Consider the following 26459-nt stretch of genomic DNA (forward strand, 5'->3'; position numbering starts at 1 on the left):
TGTTATGGTCCTTTGATGTGGCATATACAAAATGTTATGTCAAAGTAATTTTACTGATTAAAAATAACAACAATTGATTGCAAAAAACAAACAAGTGATTACCAGAAAACAATAATTTAACTTTCTCTTTTTTTTATTTTTACAATATATAAAAAAAAAATATCAAAAATCCAAAAGTCTTGGTTTTTATTTGCAGAATTCTGTCTGCCCTTGCCAACTGGTCACCAATCTTTGGCGAGACCCAGTACCTGCCTGTGTTGGCTTTCCCATTTGTGAAGGTGTTCCAGAACAATCACCTTGTCGCATTTGAGATTATCGCTAGCATTTTGGGTAAGTGTTGGCAAGCAAATAGGTACTTGTTGTATCTTACTCAGAAAATGTGTAAGATACTTTATTATACAGAATGTTATGTCTGATTTGCATTAGAAATATCTTCTGTAAAAATTGATTGCTTTTAATTCATATAATGTTTGATTTTAACGACCGTTTTTTTTTACTGTGAGTTGATTTGTAATGGGTTTGGATGGTTTAAATCACGATACATATATCAGGGCTTTCCTTAAACTGTGGAAGTGAAGAGTAAATGACTCTTATGAGCCAAATTTTCATGGGGGCAAATTTATGCCAAGTATTATTAACTTTTACTTTCGCTTTTTGACTAATTTGGATAGTCAGCTTAATGATGCAAGTCCAAAAATGCTCTTTGTCAAAAGTGACAGCATCTTTTGTAATTTCCTTGTGTCAAAACCCTTGAGTTTGGGTTAAAGGAATGCTCTGATATGTATAAATACAATTTGATCAAAAAGAATTGTACACACAATATCAACTTACTGGATAAGTAATATGCAGGCATTTCAGCTTATTAATTAACATAAAATATGTAAGTAATTATGAGCTTTGGTAGCACGACCACCCATTTTTGAAAATGCTGTTTTAAAAGGAATCAATTTTGTAGCAAATTTTTCATGTGTAAGTTTATGCTCTGATACAACTTAGACAATCAATCAATTGATTTTGCCAACTCTTATGAAACTTTATCATATTGTTTCACATTAATTAACCTATAATACCATGTCTGTGTTTCTAGTGAACTATGCCCAGCACTGGTTTGAGTACTTCCCCAATCCTCCCATCAACATCCTGGGCATTATAGAGAATGTGATTGGTCACCATGATAGATACCTCCTCCAGCATTTTGTCAAGTACAACGTCACCTCACAGGTACGTGGGCTGCAGTTTCATTTTTTTTCTTGTTAATTTGTGAGCTTGAACAAAACCTATATGGGTTGGTAGTTTTCATGACACCAAAATAAGGAAGAAAGGTAAAGCTTTGGCAACAGTATACTCAGCAACTCCAATACATGTAGTTAACTGGAAAAAAGTTGCAAAACTGCATTATACACGGAATGGCGTTATAAGAAAGGTGCACAGATTGTGCAACCTATGTTGCCGTGTTATCATACCATATGCAAATACTAAGTATGAGTTTGAATTTCCGAGTACTTGAAAATCTGCAGGATATTCAAATCCAACATTCCGATTAAAATATTTGATTTTTATGCCAACTTCCAAAGAATGTTTAAGTACAAAGTAACATTATTGTGTAGATAAGACATCTTCCGTGTATCAGTCCCTGTTTCGATAACAGCTGCCACTAATTGACAAGATGATAATAGGCATGCGATAGGATATCTATGTAGGAGTAGAATTTCGTTTTTATTTATCTGTCAGTTTGCATGTACATTTTATATTAATGCACCGTGTTTGAAAATATATTGTCCAAGTTAATTGACACGTTATTTACAATTCTTCATCTTGCAATTAAGACAACAGAAGCTACCCAACTTGCGTTACTTTGAATGGTCTATCATTTTAATTGCTTTATATATATATTATCCATGAATTTAGCTACTCAAATATTAACCGATGCAATTTGTATTCAATAAGTATCAACTTATTTAGGCTGGAGAGTGCCGATTTCAAACTAGATATATGTTTTAGATTCATCTTAAATTTGGATTCTAAATACTATTAAAGTTCAAGAAATGCACTCTGCCACACTTTGGTGTTCCACTCGCCCAATGTTAAAACAAAGGCATGCAATTTAGTTTAGTATCTAAATAAGTAAGGATTATTGTCAGATGAATATAAGATAAGATATATCGTGGATTATAGCGGTATTTGTGTGCTGCACATAGCCTTATTTTTTCACTTGGAATCAGGTAGTAGGGCAGTACCCAACCATTCATATCCACATTTGATCTGCTAACAATGTAGAATCAAGGACAATCTTTCACATGAACAATCGTTTCTATGCAATTTTTGACAAGGCGGACAGTCTTCTACGTTATTTTGACAATCGGACAGTCATTCCTACATTATTATGACACCCTGGTCAATTTTTCCTACATTATTTTGACAGCCCGGAAAATCGTTTCTACAATATTTTGACAGCCCGGACAATCGTTCCTACATTATTTTGACAACCCGAACAGTCTTCCTACGTTGTTTTTACAAACAGGACAATCGTTCCTACAATATTTTGACAACAGGGACAATCGTACCTACGTTGTTTTGACAAACCAAACAATTGGTCCTACATTATTATGACAACCTGGTAAATTGTTCCTACAATATTTTGACAGCTCAGACAATCATTCCTACATGGTTCCAAAATAACATTAATTTGAATAAGTGCCAAAATTGCGAATAGAATAAAACATGAGAACTGCAAAAATAATTTAAATGCTGTTCTTTATTTATTAACTTGTACTTGTGATGTTATGCACTTGAAAGGAAATGAGCACATATCTACCTGTTCATACATATGTACACAATATAATATCCAAACGAAAGCAAGCAAAAAAAAAAAGAAACACATATGTTCATGAATTCATACATACAGCTGGATGTATACAAGTCATTAATGATTATTGAAAACAATAATCATAGTGGTCAAGACGAATTTGGTGTTGAACACTCTGAAGAAATTTGACAAGCGACATACTTACAGGCTTACACTGGTTGCTCACAGTCTTATTTCACATGTTTCCCCACTAACTCGCCCCGCCCTTTGATTGGAGGGGATGTCAAAATTATGTTGTAAAGATTGTCTTGTTTTGTCAAAATATTGTAGGAAAGATTGTCTGGGTTGTCAAAACAGCATAGGAACAACTGTCTGGGTTGTTAGAATAACGTAGAAACGAATGTCCGCCTTATCAAAGTTAGCGTAGGAATGACTGTCCCCAGGAACAATTTCCCGGAAACCAACAATGTATGATCATTTCCATTTTTCTGTAATTTATTTTCATTGACTTGAAAGCTAAACAAACTGCATGTCACTTCTGTATTAAAGTTATGCTAATTTAAATAAAAAAACAGTTTATTGCTTATAAAATTATAAAATAACTTCCATTTGACAAAAAATGTATTAAAAGGGAGAAAAAAACTTTCATTTACAAAGAAGAAAATATAGCATGGTGTCGCCTCTAAACCTATAAGTTCATGCACCTTAAACTTCAAAGGCATATCTTTTATGAAAAATCATTAGACAATAACTAAACTTGATATATACTTAATGATTTATCTTTTGTTTAACAGATTACGAGTGAAATATGTTGGTTGTCAGATAATAATAATGGAGTTACGTACCTTTAAACATTCATGTACATCGTAGTCTGCGTCACACAGAATTACCCCATAAGATCGTGCACCGATTTTGATGACGTCATAGAGAGGCACTGGGATGTCTTCATAATAACCAATATATGTTTTTGTGAATATGTGTTTATTTGTATTAAATATGTGTTGTTTTAGATGAATTTTGTGAATAAACTGTATTGAACACAATGCACAACTGGTCTTCATAAAAACGAAATATGAACTGTGATAACTGTATTCAGAGGTCTAGTCTAGTAGATAAAGTGTTTTTACAAACGGAGAATAGCTAAATAAAATTATATTCAAAATGGGGGCATAAAAAGCTGTCACCCCTTCTGACAGTTGTTTTTTGACAAAATCCGAAATGGACGCAGTGAGAACATTTATCGCAATAGGCCCAGGTCACGATCTTAACGTATGGTCTCGTGTCATAATATGGGGGGTAAAATTTTCTGCTTGCACTTAATCGTATTGAAATGCAAAGTACTCATAACAGAGAGCATAATACAAATTCGAGACGGGCCTCCAAGGGAAACTACCCTAACAACATTTTACGATCAAAACATTGACAAACATAGCCCTGTCCGTCTGGTGAAGGAAATGCTCAGATTTTAAACATTGTTTAGGCTATTTCTTTAGGAACGAGGTCAGAAAAAACGGACAATTTATATCATATTTATTGTTTTTTCCTCATGCATTTTTGTCTTATTGGCTGTGGAAATTATCGCGTTACAAAAGTGAACAGTTTTCAGGCATGTGCGTTCCAATGTTGCTTAGAAGTTTACATCATAAAAAAGTACACGATCTTATAAGGCTGCACGAAGTTATAGGAATAGAGGATACTGTTGGTAGAGTAATGGATTATTAAAACGAAACACAAACAAATTCATTTTCTATTTTATATAATTAAATTGCCAAAATAAAAATGTCATCTATTATCTCTTGTTTTTAGTGATGTATTAAGTGGTATTTTATATGTATATTTTTTAGCCATATTTGTTTTAAAAAAACTATAAAATGATACTTGTATCTGGTGTGTTTTTTCCCAGTAATTAATCTCTCATCTTAAATTGCTGTGGCATAAAATAACTTAAGCAAACCTTTCAATTTCTTTATATGTATTCTATGCTGGTATATTTTTTCATTACTAAATTAAAATTCCAAGCACTTTTGTCTATTATAATAAGCAAAAAAAATTAGATGTATTACATATCAGACAATATTTTATGACTTCAAAAATTCATTTCTTAAAAGAATCTTTTCATGTTTTGGTAAATTGTCTAATTGAAAAAAAAATGTTTCAGAATTGCATATTTTTGTTGTAGTTATGATATTTGGGAGGAAATTATAATTCTGAACACTTAGCATGCTCTAAAATATCAATTATATACATCTTTTGGCAATTTAAAAACCTGAAAATCAGAAAGCATTACAAATGCAAAATAGTTGGAGAGTTCTGTTGTTATTGTTATATTTTTAGACATTACTAGGATTGCTTATATGAGGTATAAAAAGCATCAGGCATTGTATGAGCGCAGTTGTAAATTTCTTGACTTTTTTTGTTTCTTTAATTTCATTATTACTTTTAATGGAGCTATTTAGTTCTAATGTTTAAATTTTCAATTTAAAGCATTATAATAATAATAATAATCTCTTTATTTTTTGAAGGTTACTCATTAACACATTGATACAAAGTCATGCAAACAGTTTAACAATGGCAATCTTATTTTCAATGAGGCCTTCAAACAACTATGATATGTGTAATGCATTTCTGCATTATCATGCGAAACATGTAGACTTTGACGGACATAAGAGTACTGTAACAGTGTTATACATGTAGAAGTGTTATAAAAAGCAACTCTATTAAATGACTTCTCTTATATTATTAATTTCTATTTGAATATTGAAATGGTCTTGAGAAACAATTATTTATTTACAGGAAGTATTTAAGAATATTAATTTCTTGTTGATTACATTTTCCCATAAGCACACTATCACGCAGGCACATGCACACCCCCCACACGCACACACCTAGCTATACACACACATAAAATTAACATCTTAATTAACAAGACCAATAACAATATCAAGAAGTAAACAAGAACGCACAAAATATAATTACGCGTGAAACTCATTTGCGCCTCAATAAGGAAATATTTCTTAAACCTATGTTTGAAAGTGGTGAGAGTGAGAGATGGTTGAATACTACCGGTAACCGGTATGTGGTTTCATATTACCATACCAGAGTAATTAAACGACTTTTTTAAAAGGTTTGAGTAAGGTATTTTATGCGTCAAATAATTGTTTGATATCGATCTTAAATTGTAATTATTGTTATTTATTAGTTTTATCAGGTCGTTGATATATATGGAGAGATTTGCAAATAAGTATACTTGTGAAATATTTACATCTGTTTTTAAATAAAAATCCATTGAATTTTTGCGAAAAATTATGATCATTTATATTCAAATCATTACGTAATATTACTCTTTAAAACCTTTTTTTCAGTTTTGATATTCTGTTCATATCTCTAGTATTTGCATGTTGCCATGTGACACATCCATAATCAATAATTGGTGTTACGTACCCATTATAGAACATAATTTTCATCTCAGGTGTTAGAAAAAAGAGGGGGTATATTGTTTTGCTAATGTCGGTCGGTCCGTATGTCCGTCCCTCAACCAGATGGTTTCGGGATGATAACTCAAGTACGCTTATGCCTAGGATCATGAAACTTCATATGTACATTGATCATGACTCGCAGATGACCCCTATTGATTTTCAGGTCACTAGGTCAAAGGTCAAGGATGACTCCATATAGTAAAATGGTTTCCGGATGATAACTCAAGAACGCTTATGCCTAGGATCATGATACTTCATAGGTACATTGATCACGACTCGTAGATGACCCATATTGATTTTCAGTTCACTAGGTCAAAGGTCAAGGTCACGGTGACCCGAAACAGTAAAATGGTTTCCGGATCATAACTCAAGAACGCTTTTGCCTAGGATCATGAAACTTCATAGGTACATTGATCATGACTCGCAGATGACCCGTAATGATTTTAAGGACACTAGGTCAAAGGTCAAGGTCACGGTGATTCTAAACAGTAAAATGGTTTCGGGATGATAACTCAAGAATGCTTACACCTAGTATCATGAAACTTCATAGGTTCATTGTTCATGACTGGCAGATGACCCCTATTGATTTTCAGGTCACTAGGTCAAAGGTCAAGGTCACAGTGACTCGAAACAGTAAAATGGTTTCCTGATGATAACTCAAGAATAATTAGGCCTAGGTCAAGGTCACAGTGACAAAAAACATATTCACACAATGGCTGCCACTACAACTGACAGCCCATATGGGGGACATGCATGTTTAACAAACAGCCCTTGTTTTAAATATGTTCATACTTATAAAATGTATTCTTGACTATTCAGTTTAACTTTAAGAGCATTGTTCAGTATTTATGTATTTTAGACACATGTTTTTACCGTCCATAATTAATGCATTGCTAAAATGGCCATTTGTAAAAAATATATGGCTTAAAAAAAATAATTACTTAAAAATAATTCATGATGACTCCCCTTTTTAGCTCGGCTGTTTTCGCAGAAAACCCGAGGTATTGTCAAAGCCAGCTCGTCGTCCGCAGTCCGCTTTTGTCATGCTAAAACTTTAACATTGGCTCTAAAATCAAAGTGCTTTCACCTACAACTTTGGAACTTCATAAATGTAGCTGCATCTTGATGAGTTCTACACGCCACACCATTTTCTGGGTCACTAGGTCAAAGGTCAAGGTCACAATGTCAAAACTGCACCCACAGCCTAGTGTTGGCACCCACTATGTTATAATTTAATATCTATGATAGAAATATATATGACAATCAGCTTACAGAAAATGTCAAATAATTTAATATCTATGATAGAAATAGATATGACAATCAGCTTACAGAAAATGTCAAGGATGAGCCTATATTATTTCTGATTTAATGTAAACTGTAAATTTACTGGTTATTAGTCTGGCTGCCACGGTGTACTCTGGGGTAAACTGTATCAGGATTTATGACAAAAAAAAATAGTTTTCAAATGCTTTTTAGCTTTTGTGATCGTCGTGTGTCGTCCGTCGTCAACATTTTGCCTTGTGAACACTCTAGAGGCCACATTTATTGTCTGATCTTCATGAAATTTGGTCAGAACATTTGTCCCATTGATACCTTGACTTAGTTCCAAACTGGGTCATGCTGGGTCAAAAACTAGGTCACTAGGTCAAATAAAAGAAAAACCTTGTGAACACTGTAGAAGTCACATTTGATGCTCAATCTTTATGTTACTTTGTCAAAATGTTTGTCTTAATGATATGTTGGTTGAGTTAAAAAATGGTTCCGGTCCGTTGAAAAACATGGCAGCCAGGGGGTGGGGCGGTATTCCTTATATGGCTATGGAGAAACCTTTTGAACACTCTAGAAGTCAAAATTTTTGCAGATCATCTTGAAACTTGGTCAAAAGATTGGTTTTATTGATATCTCGGACGAGTTCGAAAATGGTCCAGATCGGTGAAAAAACATGGCCGCCCAGGGGCGGGGCAGTTTTCCTTATATGGCTATAGTAAAACCTTGTTAACACTCTAGAGGCCACATTTATTGTCCAATCTTCATGAAATTTGGTCAGAAGATTGGTTTGTATGATATCTTGGATGAGTTCAAAAATGGTTACGTTTGCTTGAAAAACATGGCTGCCAAGGGGCGGGGCATTTTTCCTTATATGGCTATATATGGCTTTAGTGAAACCTTGTGAACACTCTAGAGGACACATTTATTGTCTGATTTTCATGAAACTTGGTCAGAAGATTCATCCCAATAATATCTTGGATGAGTTCAAAAATGATGACGGTTGGTTGAAAAACATGGCTGCCAGGCCAGGGGGCGGCGCATTTTTCCTAATATGGCTATAGTAAAACCTTGTTAACACTCTAGAGGTCACATTTATTTTCTGATCTTCATGAAACTTGGTCAGAAGATTTGTCCTAATGATATCTTGGATCTGTTCGAAAATGGTTGTGGTGGCCCAAAAAATATGGCCACCAGGGGGCGGGGCATTTTTCCTGATATGGCTATATATCATTCTTTAGTAAAACCTTGTTAACATTCTAGAGGCCACATTTATTGTCCGATCATCATGAAACTTAGTCAGATGATTTGTCCCAATGATATCTTGGATGAGTTTGAAAATGGTTTAGGTTGGTGGAAAAACATGGCCGCCAAGGGGGCGTGGCATTTTTCCTTATATACATGTAGCTATAGTTAAACCTTGTTAACACTCTAGAAGCCATATTTATCGTACGATCATCATGAAACTTTGTCAGAAGATTTGTCCCAATGATACTTTTGACAAGTTCAAAAATGGTTACGGTGGCTTGAAAAACATTGCCACCAGTGGGCGGGGCATTTTTCCTTATATGGACTTATGAATCTTCATGAAACTTTGTCAGTATATTTGTTTAAATGATATCTTGGATGTGGATGAAAATGGTTCAGGTCTGTTTAAATACGTGGCTGCCAGGGTGTTCACTAGTCATGAAAGTTGGTAAGAACATATTGTTCTAATGACATCTTGGGCTGCACAAAACAGGTCAGTTCCTTTAAATCTCAGGTGAGCAACTTCAGGCCCTCTTGTTGTACTTTTAGTACATTTGTTCAGTTCATGTTATCTCAAAAAGAATGTTCACTCTTTACCACTTAGGTACATAATAAATTATTTTTACGCTTATTTAGTCCCTTAGTTTAATTAAAGACCTGTCTCACTAGATGGCAGTTTTAAAGTTTTTAAGTTTTTTCATTTCCAACCCTTAGATATTGATGAGCAGCAAACAGCATAAAACCTGTTGCAGATTTACAGAATATACCAGTATAGAAAAAACAAATTGTTTATTAGGAACCCCACAAGTATTTTGCTCTTTAAGAACCTGGCTTTAAATCATGGTGATGGCAAAACAACTTGTGATTTTTATAATCATTTCAGATTTGTCTAAATATTGTAGATTTTGCAGAAAATATATTTTAAGTCCCAGTCCTCTCATGCTATAAAAAAAACTCTTAATTATTCAATAAGCGTTTCTGAAGGATGTCTTTGAGACCAAAAATAAAAAAACTCATTAAACTTATAATATAGATCTTTTGAATATTAATAGTATTGTCTTTCAAACATGTAAGCGTGTGATGCATATTTTAACTTGTTGCAGCCATATATTGTATATGTGTGAATGTGACTCAGTACAAAATATTATGCAATACATTGTTCCTGCAGGTATCAAGCTTTACTTGGTCAACTAAAATTTTGAACTGTTAGACCTATTGAACATATTTCAACAATTATAATTTAAATATTTAATGTTGATTTGATGGTAGTTATGATGAATTGCTAGACAATTTTAATAAAGAAAATATAAAATGTTATCATATTGAAATATCTACATGTATATAACCCTTACAAATAACTGTTTAATTTGCCATAATTGTTTTTTTGGAATACAGCTAAATGCACAAAAAATAATAATTCTGATAATCCAAATGTACAGTTAATCACTCATTTGGTTGTTTGGCAATAAAATGTTCACCTATTTAATTGTTATAACAGTTTGTATTGGCTTGTATTGCTGACATGTGCTTTTAGTGAGTTATTTGTGCATGCCATCATTAACTAGGATCCTGCATTTTGATTGTTCACTTAAATATTTGATTGACACTTAATTGAAATCACAATAGAAGATGATTGGTTGAATTAGCAATATATCAGATTTGATTGGCTGGCAGTTGTTTTGCCTATGAGTGAGAAATACACTAAATATTCCAGCACCTCCCAAGTACAGTTATAATTGCTATATTTGCAGGGCAGTTGATTGATATTGGAAAAAACACAATTAGAGTTTATTGGATAATAATCAGTGTGTAGGCTGTAGTGCAGACACTGTGTGACCAGTTTTTGTGCAGGGTGGCACTTGTATCTGGGAAAGTTTCATGTTTGTGTGGGAATGTTCACACCTGGAAATAGTCATCATTTCTGACAAAGTGGACTACAAGTGAAGCAGTTGATATATAAGTATCAGTTTGACTATCATTGCCATTAACCACATTGAGCTTAAAATTAGACACACACACATAAGCGAAAAAAGGCAATAAGTTTAAATTAAGTACAACAATTAGAGATAGAAAAAAATGGCAGCAATTTTGCGTTCATCTGTGAAAGCTGAAGTTTCAGACTTTGATTTTGTGCGGCTTACATCCAACCCTTACTTTGGAGCCCTGAGGGATACGCTGATGAGCGATGTGCAGCAGACAGCAAGCATCCCCGTGTCACTGATGAAGGTCGAGGAGCCTCAGCAGGAGACTTCCCTGGATCCAAACATCGTAGCCATACAGGAGGCCAATCTGATGTCGGACTTTCAGCAGGTGATGCCTTCTGGCAACCAGAAAGTCGTTGAACTGCATGAGTTTTACAACAAGCAGTGTTCGAGCATTGAAAATGAACGTAACGAGGCAATTCAGGACTTGAAAGAGAACAACATGTTGAGTGTTTCTCAGTACCAGCGGGAGTTAAATCGTATACATGTTCATCACGATCAGCAGCGTATGCACTTGACCAATCGTGTTACGGCAAGTCTGGAACTACTCAAAATCAGCATGCCGTCCAACAGAGAAGTTTCCAGCTCGAAGGTGAAAGGTCGCCAACTAAGCTCAAGAGGTATTGAAGTGATGACCGACTGGTATGAGAAGCATATTGATCACCCCTATCCGACAGACGAAGAAAAACAGGCGCTAGCAAATCTCGGGGGACTTTCTCTCTCTCAGGTGAAGGCGTGGTTTGCAAACAAACGTAACCGCACCAACAACACAAAACCTAAGAAGCAGAAAATCCAAGTGGAAAAGCGCTTGATTAGCATCTGTTCAGAGTTGTCCGGTAACAACCGCCCTCAGCCGCGACTCTATGGTGACATTATCAAGCAGCTCAGCGATATCGTTCAGACTTCACACGCGTTCCTCAGGGGTCCTACTGGGCTTCTCTCAGACTCGTACAATTCAAGCGGTGATGAGCTGGAGCAGTTCTGCAGTGATTGAGATTGATGTACTTTCAGCTGGGGAAGTTTTGCAGTGACTGAGATTTATGCACTTTCAGTTGGGGAAGATTTGCAGTGATTGAGATTTATGAACTTTCAGCTGGGAAAGTTTTGCAATGACTGAAATTTGTGTAATTTCAGTTTAGTGTTAGTGATAGTAATCATGAGTATGTTTTCTGAGTATACACATGTATGAACTTGCACCATGTTTTATGTACTTTCAGTTTTGTGTTCTTAGCAGCTTTCACGCGCATCTTTCCTAAGTATCTTAACTTGCACAATCCTTGAAAATGATTGTTTAACATGTAACAAGGAATATTCTGCAGATAGTCATGCTGTATACTGGTAAAGTAATTACATAATGTGACGGTTATTTTCAACTTTTGAATTAACATGTAAAGATCATGTAAAGCTTTTAATTTGACAAGTGCTATGTTTATATTGCAATTTGTATAAAGATGTATATATTTAATTGTGAATATGTATTATTAAAGTATTTTAATATTTTACATCACTTGTTTTTTGTGATATTTTTGATTGAGTTATAATTACTACTTTTTTTCATTTTGACAAAATTGCTAAATCTGATTTGATAATCTGCCTGCGTGACCTTTTATCATTTCATGATGAACCAAAGCAAATAAAAACATAAAATTCATGACATTACCACATATTTATAAAAATTGGCAAAACGATGTCGTTAATCTTTGCAAATTAATTATTTTTATTCGTCAATAGCAAAATGATGTCAAAATTTGTTGCAAATGTCAATAATTGGATGTTAATTAAAGATGAAACCCAAACTGAAATGTGAATAGTATGCCATCTGAAAACATCAGATCTAGCTTTTAATATGTTCACATATCTGCTTAATGTAATTATAAGAACTGAACAGTATTTTTCTTTATTTATCGGGTTATGGTCTCTGTGGTAAATCTTAATATATAATTTTTTATATATAATATATAATGAAAAATAGATCGTCTTAATAAGGTAAATTTTTCAGAAAGATACATTCTTAAAAATTAACATTTACATAATTGCACCCATGCTTACCAGTGGTATTTTGCATAAAAGTAAATAACTTAAAACAACTAAAATTCCTATATTACAAAATAATAAAGTAGTTTCACTATAAAAATGTTTGAATGCTTTAAATTTATTCTGAAATAGATGTGTTTTATTAGCTTACATGAGCACATAGTGAAATCTAAGAAAAACCTTGTTTCCACTCTAGAAATACCGGGGTAATTCAGTTTTGAGGAAACTTGGTCAGAATGTGTTTTTGACATCTAGGCCAAATTTGAATCAGAGTTATGTGTATCTAAACACTAGGCCACAAGGTTTAATCTTAAAAAGCAAATACGTTTAACAATTCTTAAGGCAACTATTTCCTAATCTTAACTAAACATGGTCGAATGTTTATCTCTACAGGTTAAAAACTTGGTGACCAATTAAAGTTGTGAACAAGTGTATCTTGAAGACTGTGCATGTCCCTCTTGTTGAGTTCAAATAAGGTTGAAACAGTTTTAACAGTTCGATTGTTTATACAATAAACAACTGTCCATGAGTATACAACATATAAATGTTATGTATATAACAAGCAAGTGATCAAGTGACTAAATTAAAAAAAAATAGAGTACATTTTCATATACAAACAAAAAATAAGCAAGAGGTCAATCCTTGTTATCATGATAAATCTACATAAAATGGTTATGTACGAATACATGTATGTTCTAATAGTCTTAGGATAATCATAATAAAGATTAAACAAGTTTTTAAGTGTAAAGACTTTGTTCACATATTGGGCAAGATTGTTATTGGTTCGAACATTTTTGGATTTCATTAATTCAACAAATTTAAACATATTTTCTTCCAATAGTAGTAATAATGTAAAACTTTCTTATTTCTGTATGTTGTTTACATTCAATTACAAAGTGATACTCATCTTTGAGTAATGACCACAATTACAATGTCTCTCCTCATACGGAATAGGAGTAGGTTTTTGCCATATCCAGGCCTCAACTTTCAGTCAATTTGAAGATACACAAAGCCTACTTAAGACACTTCTAAACTTGTTTGTTTTTATACTTGTTAGATAAGATTGCATTTTAAAATCACAAAAGTTACATAAGTCCTAGCTCTATATGAATTATTTAGCTCATTTAGGTCAAAGGTCAAGGTCACTGTCACAAAGTGTGAAAATAGTTTCCAATCAATAACTCATCAACGGTATATCTAAGTCATAAAGTATGATTGTAAGATGTGATAAAGTATGATTGTAAGATATATCCATGTGATCAAGTATATGAGTGCAAGATATATCCAAGTGATATAATATGAGTGTTATCTATATGCAAGTGATATAGTATTAGTGTGACACATATCCAAGTGATATAGTATTAGTGTGACACATATCCAAGTGATATAGTATTAGTGTGACACATATCAAAGTTATATAGTATAAGTGTGACACATATCCAAGTGATATAGTATTAGTGTGACACATATCCAAGTGATATCATATAGTGTTAGTGTGACACATCCAAGTGATATAGTTTTAGTGTGACACATACCTAAGTGATATAGCATACATCAGATTTATCTCCTATTAATATAAAACAAGTTAGATAAAGTGGTGTATTAATTTGCATATGACTGAATCATTTTCACCCAACATGAATCTAGTTTACCCTTTCCTTTTAAAAAGGAAAGTAAACATGGCTATGTTCAACCAGAATAAAACAAATAACTTGCAGTCTGTTCAGGTTATATGCTGTTTGTTGCAAATCAGTATTTAATGGTTGGAAATGAAGCCTTTAAAACTTGAATCTATTAAGAAAGGTCTTGAATTTAACTTCATTTTCTAAGGGACTACAAATGCGTCAAAATGTGTACCTAAGCGTTAAAAGGTTAACAATGCCGCCATGTTCACTTTGTTGCAGATCTACGCATGGCCATTGCTGGAGACGTTGTTCTCCGAGGTGCTAACACAAGAGGAGTGGATGATGCTGTTTGACAACGTGTTCAGCAACCACCCAGCCTTCCTGCTCATGGTTGTGGCAGCCTACGCCATGTGTGCGCGGGGACCTCTCATGCAGTGTGTCGAGCTTGATGACTTCAGGGTATGCACTGGAAAGTGGGGAAGATTTATGATAAGGGCACTGATAAGCAAAGGTCCACCACAGTGAAAAGACAGAGTGTTGCCTCCTTGGCCTTTTTCTTTACCACTAGATGTCCCTCTTTATATAAATCCCTTGTAACGAATAAGGGCTTGTGAGTTATGATGGTCATAACTCATCATTTTGCTTTTAAACATATCAATGCAAATGGCGTACGAATCGTAACAATGTAACAAGGGTTTATCGAGACGGTCTCTTGGTCAACATTTAAAATTAAAAATGCAGAAAGTGTCAAGGACATTTGTGCATTCTAGCTTATATGGTACTTTACTCACCGTATTTTGCAGATTTTTAGCCCAAATTTTAAAAAACTTACATTCCCATTAAAGATGAAAATAAGAAAAATTTAGTCTTAAAACATTGTTTATGTAATTATGACAGCACTAGTAGAAAAAGTTCATCCACTGTCCCTTTTTAATGTTAAGGTGTTGGATACGTTATGCAAAAAAATGTGTTGTGCTAACAAATCATAGGTCATTGTGCTACACTATTTCCTTTCTACCTTTTCTCTGTACATTGTTCGAAACTGCCAGATCATCAATGTGTTACCAGTATCTACAAACAGAGATATATAAGTTGACCAATGCATTATTTGCAGTATTTCTTCCACCATCGTAATGCAGTTGACTTGAAGCAAGTGTTGAAAGAGGCCTACAGAATCATGGACGCCACCCCCGATGATATTCACCCTAAAAATACTCTTGAGGATTACAAACCCCTAACCAAGGGACAATACCCAGTCTTCAACAAATATCCCAAGTTCATCGTTGATTATCAGGTATGTTAAACGTTTATCGCAAGTTCCTGATTAATTATCAAATATTTAAAACAACAGATATTCAGGCTTCATATTCATATTATCAGATATCTTCACAAATATCCCATGTTCATAATTGACTTATTGATATATTTAAAAATATCCAAAGTTATAGTTTGACTCAAATATTTTCAACAAATATCATAAGTTCATAAAACTATCTGATATCTTAAACAAATATTTTTTATTTCATAGTTGATAGTATATTTAAATAAGATTTCGAGGATTATTCAAATATCTTCAAGGTTCAAGAAAGGGAGAGAATCAGACTAGAAGAGCTGGACTATCTTAGACAAAGGTAGAGTTGTTTCCTCTATTTAAATCAATATACAGGTTCCATGCCTTGTGCAATAATTAGTCATGAAAATTTTCTATAGTAATCTACTGCATCTGGTTTAAGTTCTACATTTGTCAATATATGCACTTAATAATGGTAAATCAACTTAATCTGGAAAGTGTGCACATGTTAATTGACCGTAATGATATGTCTTAACCCTTTACCGCTTAGATACGTATTTTCACATATTTGTAATTCCATAGAAAGTGAAATTTGATTTAAAATCTTAATTACTAGATTCAAGTTTTAAAGGCTTTATTTCCAACCCTTAGATACTGATGAGCAGCAAACAGCATAAAACCTGAACAGACTGCGAGTTACTGTAAACGTATAGAAATTCGTCGGTATGAAATTTCGTGGTTTAATAAAAAAACAACTAATTCGTTGACACGTAATTTCGTGGATTTCATGGGAAGATTGACAGTCATAATAATTAAACTTTTCTTAAAACAACCAGAGTAATAACGAAGAATAATCTGCTAATGTGTGTTGACAGCAAGGTGTGTGATTTATGTGCACTGAAGCATGAAAGTGTTGCCGATTATTGTCGATAAGAGCAAATAAGCGGCGATCTTGTGGGTCCCCGCTCGCTAATTGCCATCAATGTTGTTTTGACAATATTTGCAATTCTCTGCTCAATCGGTTCCCTAGTAGTAACAATTGAGTAATATGGTCCCCAAAATACAGGTGTGAAAACCGTTCTGTCTCTTTTAACTTTAATTGGCACTAATTGACATATGTGATTAAATCTGCAAACTGTTAATTTGACGACGTCACGTAAAAAAAGGGAACAATCGTTGATGTACAGTTTAAATTCCGTGCTTGATTTAAAAAGTATTATTACCCAAACACTTATCAAGAAAACAACATATTGTATTACCTAGCATATCTCAATCAAATATCTCTGATAACCGAAAACAATAGAGAATGTTGGCAATGACATTCGGAAAGGACTGATTTTGGATTAAAAATGTAAAAATAATCGTTGGTACTTGAATTCGTGGTTCAGCGGAACAACAAAATCCACGAAAATTCGTACCACACGAAATTTAATGGTTTTACAGTATTCGCAGGCTGTTTAGGTTTTATGCTGTTTGCATATTGCCATTTTCACGTTGCTTCTCAGTGGGAAAGGGTTAAGAACTGTTGAAAAGGGCTACAACTTAACTAAGCAGATGACTTCAATCATACAAATGAGCACATACAAGTAAGCTGGTTCCCTCAGTGCTAAGGTGGTTAAGTAATCAACAATAGGGCCATGATGGCCGTTAAGCGCTTACCTGTGTTCAAGGAACATTTGTTGAAGACTTCACCAGGTGACCAGGATTTGACCTAACTAGGCCCAGATTCAAACTTCTGATTGAAACTCAGACACAATCAAGATAAACATTATTCTAGCCGGTTCCCCGCGTGTGTTGCAGGCAGGTGTCTATGGACATGCAGCACGAGACCCAGCGTAGACAGCAGGAGGAAGAAGCCTGGTACCGGCAACAGAAACTGCTCCTGGAGGCGGAGGACAAACGACGCAAGATGATCCACGATGAGGAGCAGAAACTCACAGACCAGAGGAAACGGTACGAGTTCTAGGCCCGTATTCACTCAAGTCTAAGAATAAAGAATATTCTTTAATTTGGAATATTCAAGAATTTCTGTTGGCAACCACTGCTTCCTCCTACCTCCTTCTATTATAGAAACTTTATTAATAACCTGTTTACAAGTGAAAGCCTGCATATATTCAAACACTGGACACATTTTTGTTTGTTTTGAAGCACATTCTTTATTCTTAAGTCTAGAAATGTATTGGGATATATGGGCCCTGTTTCTACAACTGAATTGATCAGATGAAAACCCATGAATGGAATGATAAACATATATCCAGTGCTCACCTTGTATTTTTAGCTCGGCTGTTTTCGGAGAAAACCCGAGCTATTGTCATAGTCCGCCGTAGGCGTCGTGCTAAAACCTTAACATTGGCTCTAAAATCAAAGTGCTTCAACCTACAACTTTGAACCTTCATATGTAGATGCACCTTGATGAGTTCTACATGCAACACCCATTTTTGGGTCACTAGGTCAAAGGTCAAGGTCACTGTGACCTCTAATATAAAACTTTAACATAGGCTCTAAAGTCAAAGTGATTCCACCTACAACTTTGAAACGTCATATGTAGATGCACCTTGATGAGTTCTACACGCCACACCCATTTTTGGGTCACTAGGTCAAAGGTCAAGGTCACTGTGACCTCTAATATAAAACTTTAACATAGGCTCTAAAATCAAAGTTCATATGTAGATGCACCTTGATGAGTTCTACACACCACACCCATTTTTGGGTCACTCGGTCAAAGGTCAAGGTCACTGTGACCTCTAAAAAAAATAAAAAAATAAAAATTCTGACAAGCTTTTGCAGCTTAGCGTGGCACCCGTTATGCGGTGCTCTTGTAAATCAAGTGATTGATGATATATAAAGTTGTGTTTTTTGTTCTTTTTTTAACTCAACATCTTTAAAACCTCGGTGTTGCGGCCCTCGTGTAAAGAAGGATTTGTAGAGCTCCTGAAAAATTAATAATCTGAGACCATTGAATCTGTAAGAATTAAAAACTGAAATATCAATTTAAAAAAATTAATAATTATATTTGATGCCAAAAGAAATTTAAATGTTTCTTAAACGTCTATTCAAATTTGCTAAAAAATTTGCCACCAGGCATAAGGGAAGTTTTCCTTTAAATGTTATATAGAAAACTTATTCTCTTCAGGTTGAATGCCCTGAACCGTGAGGTGAAGTTTAAGGAGCTACAGTTGCTGGACGCAGCTCGCAGGAAGTTCCTGCACTTCCAGAAGTCCCAGAGGGAGGCGGAGCTTAAACGCCTTGATGACGAGGTCCAGAGGAAGGTACGGCTATAGGGCTCTAATATATTTGAGCATCACTTTGGGAAAACGGGGAAAATGTCCCAAATTAGCCCAGGCTATGGTATTTTTTGTTTAAAGAAAATCACTCCTTAAAGAAAATCCAGTTAATCTGCAATGACATTTAACTGGGTTTTCCCAATGACACTCAAACCACAAACATTTAACTAGGTTTACCCAGAGCCAGGCACATCTGTTTGTAGTATGATCCACCATCATGTTATGGCAGGAAGACATTAGTGGTAGAATTTCAAAACTTTAATTGGAGTATACAGTATGGTGATGGGTATAGGACACTCAAATATGGATATACATACTGTTTAGTTTTGTTTTGCCTACATCTATGGGCTGATGCAATAGACCTTTGGAACCAGGGAGATATTAAAACGAGTTCGATTAAAAAGGTTTTACACTTGATAAACGTTACAATTTTATATTGAAAATTAAATACAAAGCCTAATACGTGTATAATGAATATGAAACCCTTTCTTTTGATTGCAGGCGTTAATGAGGGATCAAGAGACGGAGCAGGCCATTGAGGAGGCTGAGATACGCAACATGGAGCTCCAACTCAAGAAGAAGATGTTTGAACAGGTATCCACTATACGCAGTCATCACAATCAACATAACGGCACAGTATCATGAACATTGTTTTAACTCTACTAAGAAAATAGCATTTGCGTTTCCACTCAGCTGAGTATTGAAAATTCTAGTAAGCTCACAAGAATCTAAAGCTCAGAAATAAGAATATGCACATATTTTTCATCAAACTCCGGTTTAAGTGAGATTGTAAATTGGAAAATACTCTGTTAACACCAAATTTAGCATAATGGTCTAAATCATTTTAAAAATTAGATTCTTTTTTTAGCTCACCTGAGCACAACGCGCTCATGGTGAGCTTTTGTGATCGCCTTTTGTCCATCGTCCGTCGTGCGTCGTCAACATTTTGCCTTGTGAACACTCTAGAGGCCACATTTATTGTCCGATCTTCATGAAACTTGGTCAGAACATTTGTCCCATTGATACCTCGACTGAGTTCGAAACTGGGTCATGATGGGACAAAAACTAGGTCACTAGGTCAAAAAAAAGAAAAACCTTGTGAACATTGTTAAAGTCACATTTGTTGCCAAATCTTCATGTAACTTCGTCAAAATGTTTGTCTAAATGATATGTTGGTTGAGTTTTAAAATGGTTCTGGTCTATGAAAAACATGGCCGCCAGGGGGCGGGGCAGTATTCCTGATATGGCTATAGAGAAACCTTGTGAACACTCTAGAAGTCACAATTTTTGCCCAATCATGAAACTTGGTGGAAACATTGCTTTCATTAATATCGGGGACAAGTTCGAAAATGGTCCAGATCGGTGAAAAAACATGGCTGCCAGGGGGCTGGGCAGTTTTCTTTATATGTATATAGAGGAAACATGTGAACATTCTAGAAGTCACATTTTTGGTCCAATCTTCATGAAATTTAGTCAGAACATGTGTTTTCTGGATATGATGGTTGAGTTTTAAAATGGTTACGTTTGCTTGAAAAACATGGCTGCCAAGGGACGGGGCATTTTTCCTTATATGGCTATATATGGCTATAGTAATATCTTGTTAACACTCTAGAGGACAAATTTATTGTCCAATCTTTTTGAAACTTGGTCAGAAGATTCATCCCAATAATATCTTGGATGAGTTTGAAAATTATGCAGGTTGGTTGAAAAACATGGCTGCCAGGGGGCAGGGCATTTTTCCTTATATGGCTATAGTAAAACCTTGTTAACACTCTATTGTCCACATTTATTTTCCGATTTATGAAACTTGCTCAGAAGATTTTTCCCAATGATATCTTGGATGAGTTCAAAAATGGTAACCCTTGCTTTAAAAACATGGCTACCAAGGGGCAGGGCATTTTTCCTTATATGGCTATATATGGCTTTAGTAAAATCTTGCTAACACTCTGGAGCCCACATTTATTGTCCAATCTTCATGAAACTTGGTTAGAAGATTCATCCCAATAATATCTTGGAAGAGTTCGAAAATGATGCCGTTTGGTTGAAAAACATGGCCGCTAGGGGGCGGGGCATTTTTCCTTATATCGCTGTAGTAAAACCTTGTTAACACGCTAGAGGCCACATTTATTTTCCGATCTTCATGAAACTTGGTCAGAAGATTTGTCTCAATGATATCTTGAATGAGTTTGAAAATGGTAATCTTTGCTTGAAGAACATGGCTCTCAAGGGGCGGGGCATTTTTCATATATGGCTATATATGGCCATAGTAAAATCTTGTTAACACTCTAGAGGCCACATTTATTGTCCAATCTTCATGAAACTTGGTCAGAAGATTTATCCCAATAATATCTTGGAAGAGTTAAAAAATGATGCTCTTTGGTTGAAAAACATGGCCGCCAGGGGGCGGGGCATTTTTCCTAATATGGCTATAGTAAAACCTTGTTAACACTCTAGAGGCCACATTTATTGTCCAATCTTCATGAAATTTGGTCAGAAGATTGGTCTCAATGAAATCTTGGATGAGTTCGAAAATAATTTTGTTTGCTTGAAAAACATGGCTTCCAAGGGGCGGTCTTCATAAAACTTGGTCAGAAGATTTGTCCCAATAATATCTTGTTATCTCAGGTGAGCGACTTTGGGCCTTTCAGGCCCTCTTGTTTTAAGTTGAGACAGAATATTTACTTAATTATAGGCCCTGGGCTGAAAGAGTCTGTTATCTTATAAATAAAAAAAAAATGAAGAGGCAAGAACATTCAGTTGATAATAGTTTACCACATATGTTCACCAAAATCACCTCTTAAAAGGTCAAAGGTCAAACATAGGGCAGCTTTTGACAGACTTACAAGCGTTATGTACAACTCCACACATTACCATCAGGAATCAGTGATGCAGTGATCTCTATGTATGAGATGTGCTTACAAGAAAGAAATGCCAGTTACTGATAAATACTTCATACATTATTAAACTTAAAATCGCAGGAGTTGTTCCGTGAGTATGCGACGTCATCTCACCACCTTCGGACGGAGCAGGACATGCACCGCAAGCAGGCTGAGCTAGAGGACCGCATACAGCAGCGACTGAAGGACGCGGAACGAGAACGAGAGATGGAGGCCAGAAAGGTAGATGAAACCTTCCTGCTCAGAAGCAAAGTGAAAATGGCTCCATAACCAGCATAAAACCTGACCAGCCTGCAAATTACCTGCAGTCTGTTCAGGTCTAATGCTGTTTGCTGCATATCAATATGTAAATATTGGAGATGAGGCCTTGACAATTTAAATCTAGCAAGAAAGGTTTATAATTTAATCTGATTTTTTTAAGCACTTTTAAAGTGTCAGAATGCGTATCTGAGTCTTAAAGGGTTAAAACATCTCTTTGAAAATAGAGCGTTATGAAATGAGCCTTGCATGTGTAAAGTGTCTTCCCTGATTAGCCAGTTTAGTTCACACAGGCGAACTGCACATGCTAATCTGGAACGACTCTTTACTCACTTGCATTAAGCCCGGTTTTCCCAGAATGGGGCTCAAATAATATAAATATAAATACAAATGATTTCAAGTTTCTATTCATAGGAATTAAACCATGAAGGGGTCAGCACGAGTTGTTAAGTAGCTATTGTGTGGTTTATTTTCCAGTATGCACAAAAATGGTTTGGATTCCAGCGTCGTCTTGTTTATATGTTTATCAATAGGAATGAGATCTGTATTTAACTGTGTAACGTTTAGCACCTTGACTGTTTAGCTCACATGATTGCTCAGGTGAGCTTTTGTGACCGGTCTTTTTAAGTCGTCCGTCCATCTGTTAACATTTGTTCGTAAACACTCTAGAGGGCACATTTCCTTTCCGATCTTCATGAAACTTGGTCAGAAGCTTTGTCCCAATGATATCTCGGTCGAGTTCGAAACTGGGTCATGCCGGGTCAAAAACTAGGTCACTAGGTCAAACATAAGAAAAACCTTGTAAACACTGTAGAAGTCACATTTCATGCCCAATCTTCATGAAACTTTGTCAAAATGTTTGTCTTAATGATATGTTGGTTGAGTTCAACAGTGGTTCTGGTCCGTTGAAAAACATGGCCGCCAGTGGGCGGGGCAGTTTTCCTTATTTGGCTATAGAGAAACCTTGTAAATACACTAGAAGTCACAATTTTTGCCCAATCATCATGAAACTTGGTCAAAACATTGGTTTTATTAGCTCACCTGATTGCTCAGGTGAGCTTTTGTGAACGGTCTTTGTCCGTAGTCCGTCCATCCACATTTTTTCGTAAACACTCTAGAGGCCACATTAATTGTCTGATCTTCTTGAAACTTGGTCAGAAGACTTGTCCCAATGATATCTCGATCGAGTTCGAAACTGGGTCATGCTGGGTAAAAAACTAGGTCACTAGGTCAAAAAAAAGAAAACCGTTGTAAACACTGTAGAAGTCACATTTCATGCCCAATCTTCATGTAACTGTGCGAAAATGTTTGCCTTAATGATATGTTGGTTGAGTTCAAAAGTGGTTCTGATCCGTTGAAAAACATGGCCGCCAGTGGGCGTGGCAGTTTTCCTTATTATGCTGTAGAGAAACCTTGTAAACACTCTAGAAGTCACAATTTTTGCCCAATCATCATGAAAGTTTGTCAAAACATTGGTTTTATTGATATCTCAGACGAGTTTGAAAATGGTCCAGATCGGTGAAAAAAAATGGCTCCCAGTGGGTGGGGCATTTTTCTCTATATGTATATAGTGAAAACATGTGAACACTATAAGTCACATTTTTGGCCCAATTTTCATGAAAGTTGGTCAAAACATTTGTTTCGTTGATACAAGAGTTGGCTTTGAAAATGGTTCCAGTCAGTTGAATAACATGGCTGCCTGGGGGGGGGGGGGGGGGCAGTTTTCTTATATTTATATACCGTATTTTACCATGTATAGCGCGCTCCCATGTATAACGCGCATGCGATTTTTTAAAGCCAAAATGGAGAAAAAAAAGAATTCAAGATCAAAAACCTGAAAATTGGGCCGAAAATGGCCACCATTCTTATATTGCGCAATCATTTAATCTGAGTTTTTCGGGTGCTTAATGTTTTGTTTTAAAGTAGGGAGCGTTTATACGATCAGGAGCATGGGTTGCAAAGCACTATATTTTCGACAATTTTTAAGATTATTCTCTCGAGAACACCGTATATGTCCTTATTGTCGCGCACTGCGCGTGTTTTTTCAAGACCCCTGCGCGTTAAATTCGAACCACTATTACCTATTCCTCACATTTGAACAGCGTAACATTTGCATTACCTGCCGCTCACAACATTGTATGACATAGTCTTCTGCAGACCCGCAACATCGCAATGTCCAATTTTACGCAAATCGTCCGTGGATCCCATTTTATTTTTCATCGACTTAAATATTTCCCCATTAAGAGATGCTCCCCATTTAATCCAGTTTGACCCGGTATTTCGCGCCGTCACTGCGTCTAGTTGATCGGTATTTATAGTGAGACAAACAATACACCCGAACGCTCAATTCCATACAGTTGGTGTTATCGGCGTAAAGCCATTAGCCAAATATCATGTGTTTGTCTCTATTGAAAGAAACTAAAATGAGTCTATATCTCTATTGTTGGTTTGTAACCTACGTAGTATACTCGCACGGTAGCATATTAATGCAGAGATCGGAAAATCATTGATAAATGTATCCGTCGTTTCAATGCTTAGGGCCGAGAAATGTTGGCAAATCGGAACTCAACTAACGTATAACACTTGCTCAATTAACCGTTTAACTCCACCTCCGTTCTCTGCAAAAGGTTCAAAGGCGGAGCTTTGCACGTGCTATTATTTAATTGGACGATTGCCATTGAGGAACAAACACACGATTAGTTCGGCATGTTGATTGCTAGACAAAGGAAGCCAATTTTGTCGGCGAGAAACTTGTCTCTTTATTGCTTCAGACAGGAAGCGGCTTTCCTTTGATGACGTCAAACTGTCAATTCACATAGAGTGCAAATTTTCGGAATTGCTAACAGTAAAATTTGGATTAAATTATCAAAATAAAGCAAAAGCGAAGTTGAGAAATATGATTGAAATAATTAGCGTCAGTTCAAATAAGACGTTTTGCGTTGTAAATCAACGAGTTTTCATGACAACAAAATCTTAAACAAACAATACCGCGACGACGCGGGGATTGATATACCTCGATTTTTTTTAATGAACAATCAATGAAGAAGTGTGAAAACACCAACAATGACATTTTTTCATCTTTTAATTTTTGTAAAAACTGTTACTACCCCGTTCATGCCTACCCTTTCCCGCTTTTTGTTGTTTCGACAACGGCCCCTTCAGTCTATAACATTATAGGGTGTAGTTTTCTACAATAAAAAAAATGGTGGCAATTGTGAAGATTTACGATTACGAAATGGATTTTTTGCAATTTAGCAACCAGGAAAGCGTTGTGTCAATGTATTACGCGCACTGAATTTTTATTTTGAAATTTGAAGGTAAAAAACTGCGCGCTATGCATGGTAAAATACGGTAGTAGAAAAAGCTTGTTAACACTAGAACGCACATTATTTGCCCAATCATCATGAAACTTGGTGAAAAGATTGGTTTTATATATATCTCAGATGAGTTCGCAAATGGTCTTGATCGATAAAAGAACATGGCCGCCAGGGGGGGTGGGGCAGTTTTCCTTATGTGACTATTGCGAAACCTTGTGATCGAACACTACAAAGTGTATTGAAGTCACATTTTTTGCCTTATCATCGTGAAACTACATTGGTTTTAATGATTTCTCGGACAAGTTGGAAAATGGCTCAGATCGGTGAAACACATTTTTAAGCTCACCTTATTGCTCAGGTGAGGTTTAAGGATTGGTCTTTGTCCGCCATCGGTCTGTCCACATTTGGTTTGTAAACACTCTAGCATTCACACTTCTCAAGCATTCTTTATGAAAGTTTCTGAAAGATCTCAGTCAAGTTTGATAATGAGCAAAATCACATAATTAATGCCATAATTATTGCCCTTATATTGTCCAAATTTTCATTATATTATACAAACTCCTTGTAAACACTCTAGAGGTCACAATTTTGTTTCAGATTTTATGAATCTTGGTCAAAATATTCATTTTTGTAAGCAAAGTTTGATGTTTGGTAAGGGGGGTCAACTCAAAATATAGGTCACCAGGTCAAATCTTACAAAAACAAAAACACTCAGAGTTTTGGTTCAATAATGATGAAACTTGACCAGGATGTTTGTCTGGACAATATCTAGGTCAAGTTTGATGTTAGGTAAAGATTGAATGAACCAACTCCTCTCAGGTGAGCGAACTAGGGCCATCTTGGCCCTCTTGTTTTAGTATTGTTTTGCTGTTAGTTTAATAAACTGCAATTTTGTTCTTATGAGAAACATGAGTGAGTATCATTTTAGGATTACTGTTAACAGGTATGATGATTTGCGGCTGTTAGTTTACATGC

General features: G+C 35.4%; 2 protein-coding genes across 2 annotated transcripts in view; both read left to right on the forward strand.

Moving 5' to 3' along the window:
• Window positions 1-26459, forward strand: part of LOC127845666 (TBC1 domain family member 31-like) — a 50819-nt gene that overhangs the window by 16574 nt on the left and 7786 nt on the right. Inside the window, exons 11-19 of the mRNA XM_052376711.1 lie at window positions 197-330; window positions 1088-1221; window positions 14717-14896; window positions 15552-15731; window positions 16016-16068; window positions 17529-17681; window positions 18862-18997; window positions 19514-19606; window positions 21991-22131. Of these exons, the coding sequence (XP_052232671.1) occupies window positions 197-330; window positions 1088-1221; window positions 14717-14896; window positions 15552-15731; window positions 16016-16068; window positions 17529-17681; window positions 18862-18997; window positions 19514-19606; window positions 21991-22131 (1204 nt within the window). The remainder of the gene's footprint in view (window positions 1-196; window positions 331-1087; window positions 1222-14716; window positions 14897-15551; window positions 15732-16015; window positions 16069-17528; window positions 17682-18861; window positions 18998-19513; window positions 19607-21990; window positions 22132-26459) is intronic.
• Window positions 10558-12280, forward strand: LOC127845684 (uncharacterized). Its single transcript, XM_052376768.1, has one exon. It carries the CDS (start codon window positions 10873-10875, stop codon window positions 11770-11772), a length of 900 nt encoding a protein of 299 aa, XP_052232728.1. The 5' UTR covers window positions 10558-10872; the 3' UTR covers window positions 11773-12280.

The sequence above is a fragment of the Dreissena polymorpha genome, chromosome 9 (assembly GCF_020536995.1).
Source record: "Dreissena polymorpha isolate Duluth1 chromosome 9, UMN_Dpol_1.0, whole genome shotgun sequence".
Taxonomy (NCBI): Eukaryota; Metazoa; Mollusca; class Bivalvia; order Myida; family Dreissenidae; genus Dreissena; species Dreissena polymorpha.

Bases quoted from the DNA above. Each gene is read 5' to 3' on its own strand.
- LOC127845684 (XM_052376768.1), top strand. From the start codon at position 10,873: ATGGCAGCAATTTTGCGTTCATCTGTGAAAGCTGAAGTTTCAGACTTT.